We start from the raw sequence: 13,943 nt of genomic DNA on the forward strand, positions 1-13,943 counted from the left end.
AAATGTTTTGTTCCTCCCTCCAACTGAGAATGGCATCGACCATCAATCTCATCCGAGTAATTACTCCCTTTCTAATCACATAGCTTAAATTTACAACAAGAGATATAATCATGAAACGAGTACAAAGTTCGTGTAGCGCACACGTTCATAACACAACTTGAAAATAGAAACACGGCACTCAATCCAAATAATACACATAAACTTCTTCTTACACCCTTGCATGCATGTAAGCTTATTATTATTATATCTTATCATAGCCATGGAGATTACAGGTCGTGTGGCTTCTCGGGGTCCTCCAGCTCGATGTGTCGGAACCAAACCTTCAGCTCCAGAACGGAGCCCTCTTTGGCGCCGCCAGCCGACGTGTCGCTAGGAACAGGATTGTGTTGACTTATTGGTGGGCCGAAAACTCCGGTTTGGGGATGTGGCGCCCAGTAGTCTTCGGATATGGAGTGGATCATATGATCTGGCACCACCGTCGGGCACACTTCCTCTTCTGGGTTCTTCTCATACGCTGACCAATGACCTGCCCTGAAAGCAAAAAAATAAATAATAATAATAATAAATAAATTATATATTATTAATATGTTGATGGTATGAACAGTGAGATCTTACGTCGATCGAAGAGAATAAAATATTCTTAAAATTGTGGAAATTAAGACGTTGTCCAGGCATGGTCTCTCAAATGTTAAAGGTAGGTGCTTCCATGCCTTTTCTTTAAAATAAATTAAATTAAATTATAAATTTATTCTTATAATTTTTAATTAATCTTCATATTTATTCAAATTTAAGCTTAAGCTTGATGACACGTGTGATAGCATATAAGATAAATATAATTTTTTTTTTTTGTTTCCTTTGGACATTAAATTATTAAATATTTTGGTCTTTAAATTAGCTAAGTAGGTTAAATAAATAGTTAAATTTCTGTCTAATAGCTCTCAACATAAATTCATTTTTTTAATTCACAAACCTTCTAAATATAAAATTAAATTTAACCATTAAGTTTAAAAAATACCCATAACATTTAAAAATCAACATCGACACCCTTTACTTTTATTTTAAAAAAAAATTAAAAATTTTTACTCTTAAGATATAGACAAGAACAGTCCTGAAACACTTTACAAATTATTTACAAACATTCTAACGTTAATATTTTTGAAATACGGTAACACAAAATTATTTTTAAATTTTTTTAAAAAAAATTAAAATTGTTAAGGATTATTGGGTATGAGTCTGACATTATTAATTTAGTGGGAGATGTTTAAGTAAATATAAAATTAAAAGATATTTATATTAATTTAAGGAAGAGAAATAAGAGGCAAGAGTACCGGAGAGTGAAGAGAGAGGGCGAGAGGCGGCGGACAGGGTTCCGCAAATGGGCGAGTCGTGGTCGAGCAGCAATTATAAGGTTAGAAGCGGCGGCCATGCAATTGAAGAAGAAGAAGAAGAAGAAGAAGAATACGAAGCTGAAGGACGTGCGCGTGGAGTGAGTGGTGAAGGAAGGGCTGTCAAGTTTAAAAGGGATTTATAGTCCCTTTATTCTCTGCCAAATTCACAGATGCTCATTTTCTTATTTTATTATTATATTCTTCATTCTCTCTCTAACACACTATACATTATTTCTTTTTTTTATTATTATTATTTATTAAATTAATTCTATTGCTATCTCAATATATAATATTTTACTATTTATTATTAAATAATTTTTAATTTATTATGAGTATAATTTTATTATTGTAAAACTAAAATTAAATTTTAAATAGACAAAAAATAAATAAAAATAAAAATAAAAAAGAGATATGGGTTCCCCAGTAATGGATTTCCTTGGTCTCCACCGGCCCCGTACGCCTCTGAAGACTCTAAGTACGTTCCCACTAAAAAATTCCTTTTTTTTTTTTTTTTTTTAAATTTAATTTTCTCTCACCGCATGTGATTCGCCTTTATTTAACTAATCCCTCCTTCCCCAGTCATGAACTTGCTTACCATTTTTTTTTTTAAATTTAATTTTCTCTCACCGCATGTGATTCGCCTTTATTTAACTAATCCCTCCTTCCCCAGTCATGAACTTGCTTACCATTTTTTTTTTTAAATTTAATTTTCTCTCACCGCATGTGATTCGCCTTTATTTAACTAATCCCTCCTTCCCCAGTCATGAACTTGCTTACCATTTTTTTTTTTAAATTTAATTTTCTCTCACCGCATGTGATTCGCCTTTATTTAACTAATCCCTCCTTCCCCAGTCATGAACTTGCTTACCATTTTTTTTTTTAAATTTAATTTTCTCTCACCGCATGTGATTCGCCTTTATTTAACTAATCCCTCCTTCCCCAGTCATGAACTTGCTTACCATTTTTTTTTTTAAATTTTCATCCATATTTTTTTTTTTATTGAAATGTTTATTTATTAATTTAAATGTTTTGTGTTTATATTTAATGAAATTGATATCGATATTTTTATTAATATTAGCGAACTCGGAGATTTTTACATATTCGTTGGAATATAAATAATTAGATATCAATATGGAAAAAGTATGAGTAATTTTGTGGTATCTATTCTCCATCTTCACTTTATTCATCTCAGAGACTATAAGAACAAACTCAAGCTGTAATACAAATGACAAATTCAGGTCGTTAAAGAAGAATTAGACCATAAAAAAGAGCATAAAATCAACATCGTGACTATTTGAAATTATAATCGTCCAAGCTCGCCATTAACATATATTGTTCGTTTTGACTAGTTGCATATTGTTGTTAGTTTCATGATTTTAAAACCCGTTTTCTAGGGAGAGTTCTCCACACTTATAAGGAATGTTTTATTCCCCTCTTGAAATCGAGGTTCGCCACTCAAAAGAGCACACACCATTCACACCTCTATTTATGGCTTCTTAGTTCAATTCATGAAGGACAAGCGTTTTTGTAAAATGAAACCACGGATGATTTCATAGAGTTTCTAAAGAAACCGAGTTAAACGTTGTAGACATTTTTTCAAGACAATATATTTGACGAATCTTCTGAAAATTTATCATGATTTTGATTATATTTTATTCTCAAATATATAATCTTGGTGTATATCAGATTCTCATGAGGAAAAAAAAACATGTGATAAATATATTATATTATATTATATTCACCTTTATAAATATAAATTCATTGTATATATCATATTTATTCAATAAAATATATAAATTGAGCTAAAACTAATTTATATGACACAACTTATTGAAAAAATAGAGAGGAAACGACATAGATTAGGTCCATAATATTTTAAATCAACTTATTTAAACAACAAGTTGAACAAGGATGATGAATCGACTGTGTTAAGTTCTCTGCTATACTAACTCGAATCGACTTAGGAACCTTGCTTTGAATTGAGCTGAATGTTCACACGATGAGCTAACTTAACTAACTAGTAAATCAAAGTAAGACAAGAAAACCCGACGCAATAAGATTAACCGACATGTACTTCAACTCACCGAACTTATAGCTGATTCAATTCATGAATTTCTGAAACAACCTACAAAAGCTACAATATCACAGATATATCTACTTCCATCAAAGACACTGAAGGAAAAAACAAGAACAATTTCAACAAACATAGTAAGATATACATCAAATGGAACTAACTGCTATCAAAGAGTTCTTGTATGACACTAAGTTGCCAAGTTGTGATAAATTTGGACTCCAGAATGCAACCAAATAGAGTTTCTATGAAGAAAACTTCTATGGATGAAGTGAAATTGATATGTATGACCAAAAAAGGTAAGGAATGCATTACCATTTGGAAGCACTTCATGATCTTCCATCCTCTGATTCACTAACTTTCTTCCTGCTGTTATCGCTACCGGAAGTGCTTTGCATCTCAAGTAGCTTTTGTTGCTCTTCTTCCTCGGTTTCTTGAGCTCTTACCTCTTTCCTGGCTGCCTTTGGCTTCGAGCTCGTCGATTGTTGATACAGAATTCCACCAAACATACATATCAATAGCCCCACAGTTCCAATGAATGTCGAATGCTTATCCCAGATGACTAAATTAATCACAACTGTCAGGAGTTTGTTAACGATTCCGAGTACGGTGAATCCAGTAGCAGAAATGGCTCTTCGACAAGAGAATCCGAAGAAGGAGATGGACAAACCAAATAGGCATGATAACCCAACAGGCAAAACGACTGCAAACGAGTGCCAATCCGATTCGTCTGAGATTTCGTGCTTGATTTTTTTGAGTTCACCCATGATAAGAAGTTCTAATGGAAACAACAGAAGTGCCTCTAAGTTGTTGTACAGAACAAGACCCCAAGTGTTCAGCCCTATGGTCATAACAACATGCTTTATGTACACAAAATCTATGGACATGCTTATGAGATAAGCCAGAGCCCAAAAGTAAGCTGCCAATGTGAATTGATAATCTGTCAGTACATAAAGAACGCTACCACCGAGGATGGTAGCGAGTGAGAGCCATGTCTTCATCGATGGCCAGGGCTGGTGCAGGAAAAGAGTCTCACCAATGGCAACAAAAATAGGAACTGCTGAGCGGAAAACAATGAATGTATCAACATTGGCATGCAAGAGAAGTTCACTGTTGGTGAATAGAGATAGATAGAATATAATAGCAGCAGGTAGGAACCGCCACATTGTCAAGAGATCAAGGCGATCGTGTTCAATAAATCCAGCCTGACCACAAACAAAAACTCCAGCTGCACTAGTGAAGTATTGCAGAGCAGTCAGTGCACCCGGGTACGGGAACTTCATGACTGCCCATTTATTGATGATAGAAAGCAGGGAGGCGGAAATACAGTACCCGGCAGCAACACCGTATACTGAGACTTGCTGCAGAACCATGGCATACCAGTTTGATGGGATCTCACCTGATAAAGCAGAAGTCCCTGGCCCTTTCTGGACCTTATCAGCATTATTGGGGTTCTCAATATCATCTTTATTAGACATCTATCTAGAATGAGAAACTAAATTAGCGAAGGAGATGAACCAGGAGAGAGCAAAAACACATTCCCTGAACAAAATAAGCTAAAACATCATTAACATAAACCCTCTGTAGTTTTCCTCTATGATATTCTTCTTTTCTCGATTTTTCTTTTGATAAGAAACAATTTCATTGATTAATCCATAATGATTACAAAAGGAATTCGCAATTCGTAAAATATGAAGTGAACATGTTAGACAATTTATCCCAAGAGATTGCACAATAAAAAACAAGATCGAAAAACCCATCAAAGGTGAGCTCTTCATCCATGAACACCCTTTGGACTCTTTCCTTCATAATTTCCAATAGAAAGCTCAGATATTTGTGATATCCTACATCGGTTGGGGAAGAAAGCAAGACATCATTTATAAGGGTTTATAAGACTGTGGAAACCCTCTCCCTAGCATACGCGTTTTAAAAACCTTAAGCCTAAAGAGAAAAATATCAGCTAGAGGTGGGCTTGGGTGGACTTGGACTGTAACAATATTTGTCCATAACAATTACATCACATCACTAACGAGGTGCCCCTTCTTTTCTTGATTTACAATTTCAAGATTGAGCTGATATCAACTCGATATTAAAGCTAACTCAATCTTAGGGTTCAGATTCAAAATTTGGAGTATTGCTAGAAATGTACATTATAGCATAGCTGTAGGGGGGAAACGAAGCACATAATTGCTTTGAGAAACTAAGGCCTCTTGAATGCTTAGTAATCCTCTTTCTCTCTTCAATCTCAAGATAGGTTCCCATCAACAGACCAAAATGATAGAAATGAATGATCAAAAGTTCTTCCAATCCAACACTTCAAATTATTCTTCTTCTGATTGGGAAAAAGATTAACAAAAACCTTCAACTCCTTGGGATTAAAAACTCATCAACCACAGTCCATGAAGATTAAAACGAATGAAACCCACCTTCAACTCCCAGTTCCGACAATCATTCAAGTACAAAAAGCACAAAAACAGCAAGGAAAATTTCAGTTTCTAGATCATTTCAATTCATCATCCCAAACATTCAGGAAAAGAAAATGAAGAAAACCTAAAATGCAAAAATCCCCCTTAATCAACGAAAATCAGAAATGGAAAATACGAATTAGATTAAACAAAAAAGCTCGAACGAATTACCTGCCACCGACAATGGCTTCTCAAATCCCGAAGCCGGAGGAGAACGGTGGAAGGAAAATGGGTGTTCTGAGAATTGTATTAATATTCTCAAATGATTCCAAACTGTCTTCCCGAAAGGGAAAAGCTCACTACAACTGTACCAAATAAGAGGAACTGGAACAGAAAGTGGGCTCGATTATAAGCGGTGGATGAACGGTTCAACCAAACCGAACCGAGGAAACCGTACGGTTCAGGAATGTGGAATTCGGCACATGGATTTGCATTTCTTATTATTATTTTTAAAATTTATTATATTGCTTTTTTAGTTTTTATATTTATAATTTTAGGTACTTAAAGTTAAATCATTATTATTAAAAAAAAAAAAATAGAGCGAAATTTTATATTCTTTTCTTCTGATTTATCTTTTATTTTCCTTAAATTAAATTATCATTTAAAAAAATAGTATTATTTTTATATGCAAAATTATAATATTTTTATTTTAAATTATTATAATTTTTTTTTATTATTTTTATAAGCCTACTTGTAGCAAATTTATTGAAAATTTATGTAATTACTAGACTAAAAAAGTCAACTAATTTTTTTAAACTAAAAACATTAATCGAGAAATTCATCTTTTTCCGTGCCTTCAAAGGCTAATTTTCCTTCTCTTCCTAACAAACGCATTTTAAAATTGTGAAGTTGATAGCGATATGTAAAGACAAAAATGAACAATATTTACTAGCGGTGGACTTGAGTTGTGACAAATGGTATTAGAGCCGAACACCGAACAATGTGCAGCAAGGACTTTGGCCTCCAAGGGAGTGGATTGTGAGACCCACGTCGGTTGGAGAGGGAAACGAAACATTTTTATAAAGATGTGAAAATATCTCCCTAACGTGTGTTAAACGGAATTCTAATAATTTATGGATGGTTGGTCGGACTTTAGGGGCTTGACGATCCTAAAAATATAAAGTAATGGAATTAATATATGTAAAAACATGAAAAGTGGAGGCAAAGAAAGTGAACAAAAAGCTTGAAACTAACTCAAAGGGCTCCCTAATCAAGTTGACCCAATTGGATCTATGCCTATAGTTGACTCATTAATATCACACTCATAATCTTAATTAACTTACTTAACAAAAACACTACACTTATGAACACTTAAAACATAGTTTTAACTTACGCCTTAAATATATTGAACCCATATGCTTTGTCTTAACGTTTTGAGGGTTATTAGTACAAAAAAAAAAAAAAAAAAACACTTAATTTGACTTAGTCAAAGAAAAAAATTTAAAGACAACGTCTGTAAATTAAATATTTATTATATAAAAAGATTCCGTCTACAAACATCTAACTCTGTTATTCATGGAACGTTCTTAATATTTTATCTATTTTCCTGAAATATCTATGTATTTATTTTAAAAAATATATGGATAATAACCATATAATTATTGGGCTCAACTCTAACTATTATAAATATTTTTAAATTTTATTTTTACTCTTTTTTAATAAGAGTAAAAGGTGAGTTTTTACTTATTTTTAAATATTTAATTAAAACTTTGTATTTAAAAAATATTTTTATAATTAAAAATAAATTTGATTTGATTTGAGTTAACGGTTAAATAAAAATAAAATAATTATATGTATATATAATTATATAGTAAAAAAAAATATTTTTTAAATTAATAATAAATTCCAGTGGTATGAACTAATTAAATTTATAAATTATTTATTTATTTAAATATAATCTAATTCAAATAAATAACGTTTTATTAATATCAATTTCGTTAAATTAATAATAATAATAAGTTTTAAGAAGGATTTAAAGAGCTAATATTTTGTAAGTTAACCTGTCAAAATACTATGAGAGTGGTCGATGAATTATGTCCCACCAACGGGGTTAGACCTAGAAGAAACTATACTATTTTTAGATGTTTTATGGTACTTTCAATTACTATTGCGCGTTTTAAAATTGGAGGTTAATAACCATATATAACAAGCTAAAATAGATAATATCTACTAACAGTGGACTAAGACTATTACAAATGATATTAGAATCAATTATTGGACGGTATGAAACACTAGTTAAAGTAGGACTAGACCCTTTTCATACCAGACACGTTTTAAAGCCGTGAGGCTGGCAATGATACATAACAGAATAAAATGAACAATATCTGCTAGCGGTGAGCTTGACCTGTTACATTATGTAGCTATAGCGAACCAAATTCGAAGTAATTGACCATCATACGTTTATTATAAGTTTGGAAATTCATCGTTATTTATTTGAAAGATACACTTAACAACCAACCATGGTTCACATATAAATACCCACTAAAGATCACAACAGATACACAAAATGGGTTCCAATAAGAAGCATTTGATACCTCTGGTAATCGTCTTATATCTTCTGCTTTTCCTTTCATCCTATGGGGCAGCAAGGTTCTTCATTCCAAATGGTATTTTTCCTTTTTTTTTTTTGTTTTTTTTTTTCCGACCACAATCGATGAAGAGTTTATAAGATCCGAGCTTTTTCAGGAAATATGAACACCCTCGAGACGAAGCCAATTACGTTGGGACGAATTATGCGACGAGATTTAGCATACGGAGGAAATTATAGTCCTGGAAAACAGTGATATGATTGTAAGAATACGAGCCACTAAAAGAATATAGTGAATAAGTTTTGATTTCTTTATTAAGTTGAATCGTGTTCGAGTGATTAAATTTGAATCTCGGTGTTTTAAGTGTTGTAGATTGAAATCTTTTTCATCTTATTTGTATTAATAAAATGGGTTTTGATTGATTATAAAATATATTTCAATTTATAATTTTAATTATTTAAAAATATTATTTTATTAATTAATAAAAATATACCTCGAAATTTTATTAAAAAATATCCATAAAATTTTAAAAGTCCCATTAACATCTTTTATCTTTATAAAAAAAATTTTAAAAAATGTATACGGTCAATATATAGATAAAAGTTGTTTATCAGCATCTCATATATTATTTCTAAACTTTTTAACGTTATTTTTAAAAGTTCCCGAGTATTTTTAAAATATTGTACGACCGTAAATGTATTTTTAAAATTTTAAACCATATTTTAAAAACAAAATATTAACTATTTTTATTTTCTATAAATTCTAGAATATTATTGAAGTTTAAAAAAGTTTTAAAATGTAATTTTACTAATTTATCGTGTTATTTTCATTTATTTTATCCGATAGCAATAATTAAAAAAATAGAGTGAAAATCTATATTTATATATTTTTTAAAATGAAATTATGGTAAATGATTTATTTGTTTATTGTTTTTCAAAACAAAAACTAATGAACCTAACTATAGCTTGAAGGTCCCTATTGTAAATAAGTCATATTTGTTTTCAAATAAAATTTATTATTAAGGAAATTTTTAGACAACGTTCTTTACCTTCCATATTATATATTAATGTCATTCTGTTATAAATAAACATGTTTTTCGGGAAAAAATGGGCCAAAATTAAAAAAATATACCCATAGTTTCGAAGATAAGATAGACTTTTAAAATATATAAAGTGACGTTCTTCGAGTATAATGGCGTTTTCTCTTGAAAATGAACTCAAAATTGAATGAGGAAAAATGTTCGGTTGAGAGATTTGAAGAAGAACTATAGAAGAATCGTTCGAATGTGTGTGATTTTGTGAGATCCCACATTTGTTGGAGAGGGTGTGGAAATCTTTCCTAACAAACGTGTTTTAAAACTGTAAAGTTGAGGACGATGCATAACGAGTTAAAACGGATAATATCTGCTAGCGGCAAGCTTGAGTCGTTATAAATTGTATTAGAGCTAGAGACGCTAGGTGGTGTATCATTTAAGACTTTGGCCCCCTAAGAAGTGGATTGTGAGATCTCGCATTGGAGAGGGTAACAAAATTATATATTCATTATAAGGATGTGGACACCGGACTGCTAGATACCGTCATTGCTTCTTCTCTGGGAAAAGAAGTTCACAATTCGTAGACCTTCTACCTCCACACGACATTGCTCCATCAAGCTTTCGTCCATTGCGGAAAATTCCCCACTATTGCCTCCCGTAGAGTCTAGGCCCTGTCTCAATCCCAATGTGACTGATCATCCACTCAGACTAGCTACTGGTCATCGCCTTGGTAAGCTATTGCCTCACCAATTAGCTCACCAGAGAACATTGGGCCTCTAATAGGATAGATTGTGAGATCCCACACTAGTTGAAGTGGGCAACAAAATTATACATTTTTTACAAAGGTGTGGACACCGGACGGAGTACGTTAGGCCCATGAGGTTGGATTGTGAGATCTCGCACGTTCATTATTATAAAGGGGGTGGAAACCTCTCCCTAAGAAACAACTTTTAAAACATGAGGCTAATAGAGATATGTAACCGGCGAAAGCGGACAATGAATCTAAAATACGAGCAAGCAATGATGCAATAAACCAAAGTAGACAATAACTCTAAAACACGAACGGGGATGATGGCAAAATGACCTCACATTCTGATGAGCCCTTAAGGAAAGTATGTTCATTTAAAAAGGGCAAATCAAGGCAAGTGAATGACTATTTATGGTCCTCAATGCATAAAGAGCCTGCCAAGTTCTTAAATTCCGGCCAGGACAAAGTTGGCCAACAACCACCACATTAACTTCTCCCTTCAAAACACTATAAAGAATGCCTTACAACACCCCCTTCTCCTTCATACAAACCAATGGGAAGCCCTACTCAAACCTTTATGCTTTTGGCTTTCATCTCTCTCTTTTCATCCCTTTCTAATTCTTTACCTCTCTCGACCCGAGGGCGATGGATCGTCGATTCGGCCACTGGGCGTCGAGTCAAACTCGTGTGCGTTAATTGGCCTTCCCACACACAGAGCATGCTAATCGAAGGCCTCGCTCATAGGCCGTTGAAAGACTTGGCTGATGAGTTAGTGAATTTGAAGTTCAATTGTGTGAGACTCACGTATGCGACTCATATGTTTACTCGCTATGCTAATAGGACTGTTGAAGAGAATTTTGACCTTCTTGATTTGAGAGCTTCGAAAGCTGGGTTGGCTTCGCATAATCCGTTTATATTGAATATGACCATTTTTGACGCTTATGAAGCTGTTGTCGATGTGCTTGGGACAAGTGGGTTGATGGTGATAGCAGATAATCATATTAGTCAGCCGAGATGGTGTTGCTCTCTTAACGACGGAAATGGTTTCTTTGGAGATCGCTATTTCGACCCTCAAGAATGGTTGGAAGGTCTTCGTTTGGTTGCTCGACGATTTACTAACAAATTGAATGTACGTAACTTTTGAACTTTTGAAATTATTTTATGAAGTATAAAACAAATAAAAGTACATTGTTAATTAACAACAGGTAGTAGCCATGAGTCTACGAAACGAACTTCGAGGAGCAAAATCGAGCTCGAAAGATTGGAACAAGTACATGACACAAGGAGCAACAACCATCCATGACATAAATCCAAACCTCCTCGTAATCGTTTCAGGTCTAAACTTCGACAACGACCTAAGATGTCAAAGACATAACCCGTTGCCACTAAACAACCTACACAACAAGCTCGTTTTTGAAGTGCACTTATATTCGTTTAGCGGAGCTACGAAAACAAAGTTCATCACGAACCCACTAAACAAAATATGCTCAGCAATCATCAATGGGTTTGTGGAGAGAGCTGAGTTTGTAATGCAAGGAGCTGAGGCAGTTCCTTTGTTTGTTAGTGAGTTTGGGTTTGATCAAAGGGGTACCAATGTTGCTGATGATAGGTTCTCGAGCTGCTTCGTTGCTCATCTTGCTAGGACAGATTTGGATTGGGCGCTATGGGCTTGGCAAGGTAGCTATTATTATCGACAGGGTCAGGCTCAATCCGACGAAGTGTTCGGAGTTTTGAATTATAATTGGAGTGACGTTAGAAACCCTCATTTTTCTAAGACGTTTCAGCTCTTGCAAACCATGTTGCGAGGTACGGATTTGTTGAATTAACTTGCTTTTGAATCTTGTTTTAATTTATAGGTTAACTTTTTTTCTTCTTTTGGGAATTTTTATGAACAAAGATCCGAATTCAAATGCACCAAACTCTTATGTTATGTATCATCCACAAAGTGGTCAATGTGTTCGAGTGAAGGACATGATGAGCAAGGACATCTATCTAAACGACTGTTCCAATGCAAGCCATTGGAGTCATCGAGGAGACGGGACGCCAATTGAGCTAGAGGCGACCAGTTTGTGTTTAAAAGCCGATAGAGATGGGCTTCGACCCTTACTCTCGAGAGACTGTTCGGGCGACGAAAGTGCTTGGACAACCATTTCTAACTCTAAGCTTCATTTGGCTACGTTCACGAGACAAGGGAATGGTTTGTGTTTAGAGAAAGAGAGCTCGAATTCAACGAGGATTGTGATGGGTAGATGTCTTTGTGTTGGTGATGATTCAAATTGCTTAGATGATACTCGGTCTCAATGGTTTGAACTTGTTGGGACCAATACTTTGTAATTTGGTCACATGTGGAGTAACTAAAGATTAGTAAGGTTTTGTCTTATTGGAGTGACCTATATATTTTGGGTCACTCCACATCCAGCCGTAATGTCTTTCAAAAGGTATCATGTTGGGATTCATTCAACTTTGAAAATAAATGTTTTTTCGAGACATCAAACTCAAGCTTTCTTCAAGTTCTAATAATTTTTATTTATAACCGCCTAAGGCTATTACTAGTAAATATTGTCTACTTTAGTCATCGCTGTCAGCCTCACAGTTTTTTAAAACGGGTTTGATATGAAGAGGTTTCCACACAAGGAACGTTTCGTTCCCCTCTCCAACCGATGTAGGATCTCACAATTCATCCTTCTTGGGGTCCTAGTGTCCTCACTGTCACACTACCTGATATCTAACTCTGATACCATTTGTAACGCTGACAACAATATGTAACGAGTTAAAATGGATAAGCTGATATTTAAAAGTTTCAATTCAATCAAATCAGCTTGTGACAGCGAGTTACAAAAAACTCGTAAAGGATTGATTTTTACACTAAAACATGGTACACTCGGTCTAACGACACTCACTCGAGTTGTTATCTCGATATTCTAACGCCTAAGTTGTATACCCCTAAAGCAGTCTATAGGCGTGTGGACAGCATTGCTCCGGCGCCTAGATTACAAACAAACCCCCAAAAGGTTCAAAATGAGTAGCATCGCAATTAGTGGACAGCATCACAAACAGGCGTGTGGCTCTGCGTATGTCCAAGTCCACCACACTCCCTTAGGCCTTACCCACAAACCATTTCAATTACCACGCCACCCACCAATCTCCCCATCTCCACAAAAATGTCATCGGCCATAGTCGCAGGCTCCTCCGCCGCCTTCGCCAGAACCTCCATCGGAGCCCCACCCTTTCCAGCTCCCAACCCATCTCTGTCTCTTCAGGTATATCATAACCTCAAATCCCAATTCATCGCTCTGCCTTTTGATTGACTGTTTTTGTTGGTGTTCTTCAGAAAAGTGCTTTCCAAGGGGTGTCCGTACAGGAGGCCAAGAAGGGGGTCTCGCATTGGTTCGTGGCTGAGAATGGAGCGCCCAGAGGGAAGACATGGAAGGGGCTTGAAATTAAGGCGGCTAAAACGGCTGGTGCTTCCAAGACGATTGAGGTTGAAGTTGATAAGCCATTGGGGCTCACTTTAGGCCAGAAACCTGGCGGTGGGGTTGTCATCACTGTGAGTTCTTCTTTCTCTGATCCTGTCTTGCTATTTCATTGCCATTTTTGGGTGAAATATTGAGAACAAGTTTAAGATGAGTATTAATTATGTATTTCGAATGGCTTTTGATCTTCATTTTTAAGTTTCTTAATTTGTTCAAAAAAAAAAAAAAAAAAAAAAC

General features: G+C 34.5%; 4 protein-coding genes and 1 long non-coding RNA gene across 7 annotated transcripts in view; 3 read left to right on the top strand and 2 right to left on the bottom strand.

Annotated features, from left to right (window-relative positions):
* Positions 1–37: 37 nt before the first annotated feature.
* Positions 38–1,498, bottom strand: LOC111490853 (late embryogenesis abundant protein At5g17165-like). The gene is made up of 2 exons (XM_023139481.1): positions 1,329–1,498; positions 38–531 (listed from the first exon to the last, which is right to left on the bottom strand). Exons 1-2 carry the CDS (start codon positions 1,424–1,426, stop codon positions 267–269), a joined length of 363 nt encoding a protein of 120 aa, XP_022995249.1. The 5' UTR covers positions 1,427–1,498; the 3' UTR covers positions 38–266.
* Positions 1,499–3,459: 1,961 nt separating this feature from the next.
* On the bottom strand, positions 3,460–6,229 carry LOC111490849 (GDP-mannose transporter GONST3). Of its 3 annotated transcripts, none has more exons than XM_023139475.1 (2): positions 6,096–6,229; positions 3,460–4,937 (listed from the first exon to the last, which is right to left on the bottom strand). In XM_023139475.1, exon 2 carries the CDS (start codon positions 4,935–4,937, stop codon positions 3,789–3,791), a length of 1,149 nt encoding a protein of 382 aa, XP_022995243.1. In that variant the 5' UTR covers positions 6,096–6,229; the 3' UTR covers positions 3,460–3,788. The 3 variants fall into 3 exon arrangements, with proteins under 3 accessions (XP_022995243.1, XP_022995244.1, XP_022995245.1); XM_023139476.1 differs by having other exon boundaries at positions 3,460–4,941; XM_023139477.1 differs by having other exon boundaries at positions 3,460–5,001.
* Positions 6,230–8,418: 2,189 nt separating this feature from the next.
* On the top strand, positions 8,419–8,877 carry LOC111490854. The gene is made up of 2 exons (XR_002719628.1): positions 8,419–8,530; positions 8,610–8,877. It is a non-coding gene; the product is annotated as an uncharacterized LOC111490854 (long non-coding RNA).
* Positions 8,878–10,782: 1,905 nt separating this feature from the next.
* LOC111490847 (major extracellular endoglucanase-like) lies at positions 10,783–12,730 on the top strand. Its single transcript, XM_023139473.1, has 3 exons — positions 10,783–11,362; positions 11,439–12,039; positions 12,131–12,730. The coding sequence occupies exons 1-3, from the start codon at positions 10,787–10,789 to the stop codon at positions 12,565–12,567; spliced, it is 1,614 nt and encodes a 537-aa protein (XP_022995241.1). The 5' UTR covers positions 10,783–10,786; the 3' UTR covers positions 12,568–12,730.
* Positions 12,731–13,301: 571 nt separating this feature from the next.
* The window catches only part of LOC111490851, a 2,910-nt gene continuing 2,268 nt past the window's right edge, over positions 13,302–13,943 (top strand). Inside the window, exons 1-2 of the mRNA XM_023139478.1 lie at positions 13,302–13,493; positions 13,565–13,780. Coding sequence (XP_022995246.1) covers positions 13,395–13,493; positions 13,565–13,780 — 315 coding nt within the window. The 5' untranslated portion in view covers positions 13,302–13,394. The remainder of the gene's footprint in view (positions 13,494–13,564; positions 13,781–13,943) is intronic.

This window comes from Cucurbita maxima, unplaced genomic scaffold (assembly GCF_002738345.1).
Source record: "Cucurbita maxima cultivar Rimu unplaced genomic scaffold, Cmax_1.0 Cma_Scf00016, whole genome shotgun sequence".
In the NCBI taxonomy this organism is placed as follows: Eukaryota; Viridiplantae; Streptophyta; class Magnoliopsida; order Cucurbitales; family Cucurbitaceae; genus Cucurbita; species Cucurbita maxima.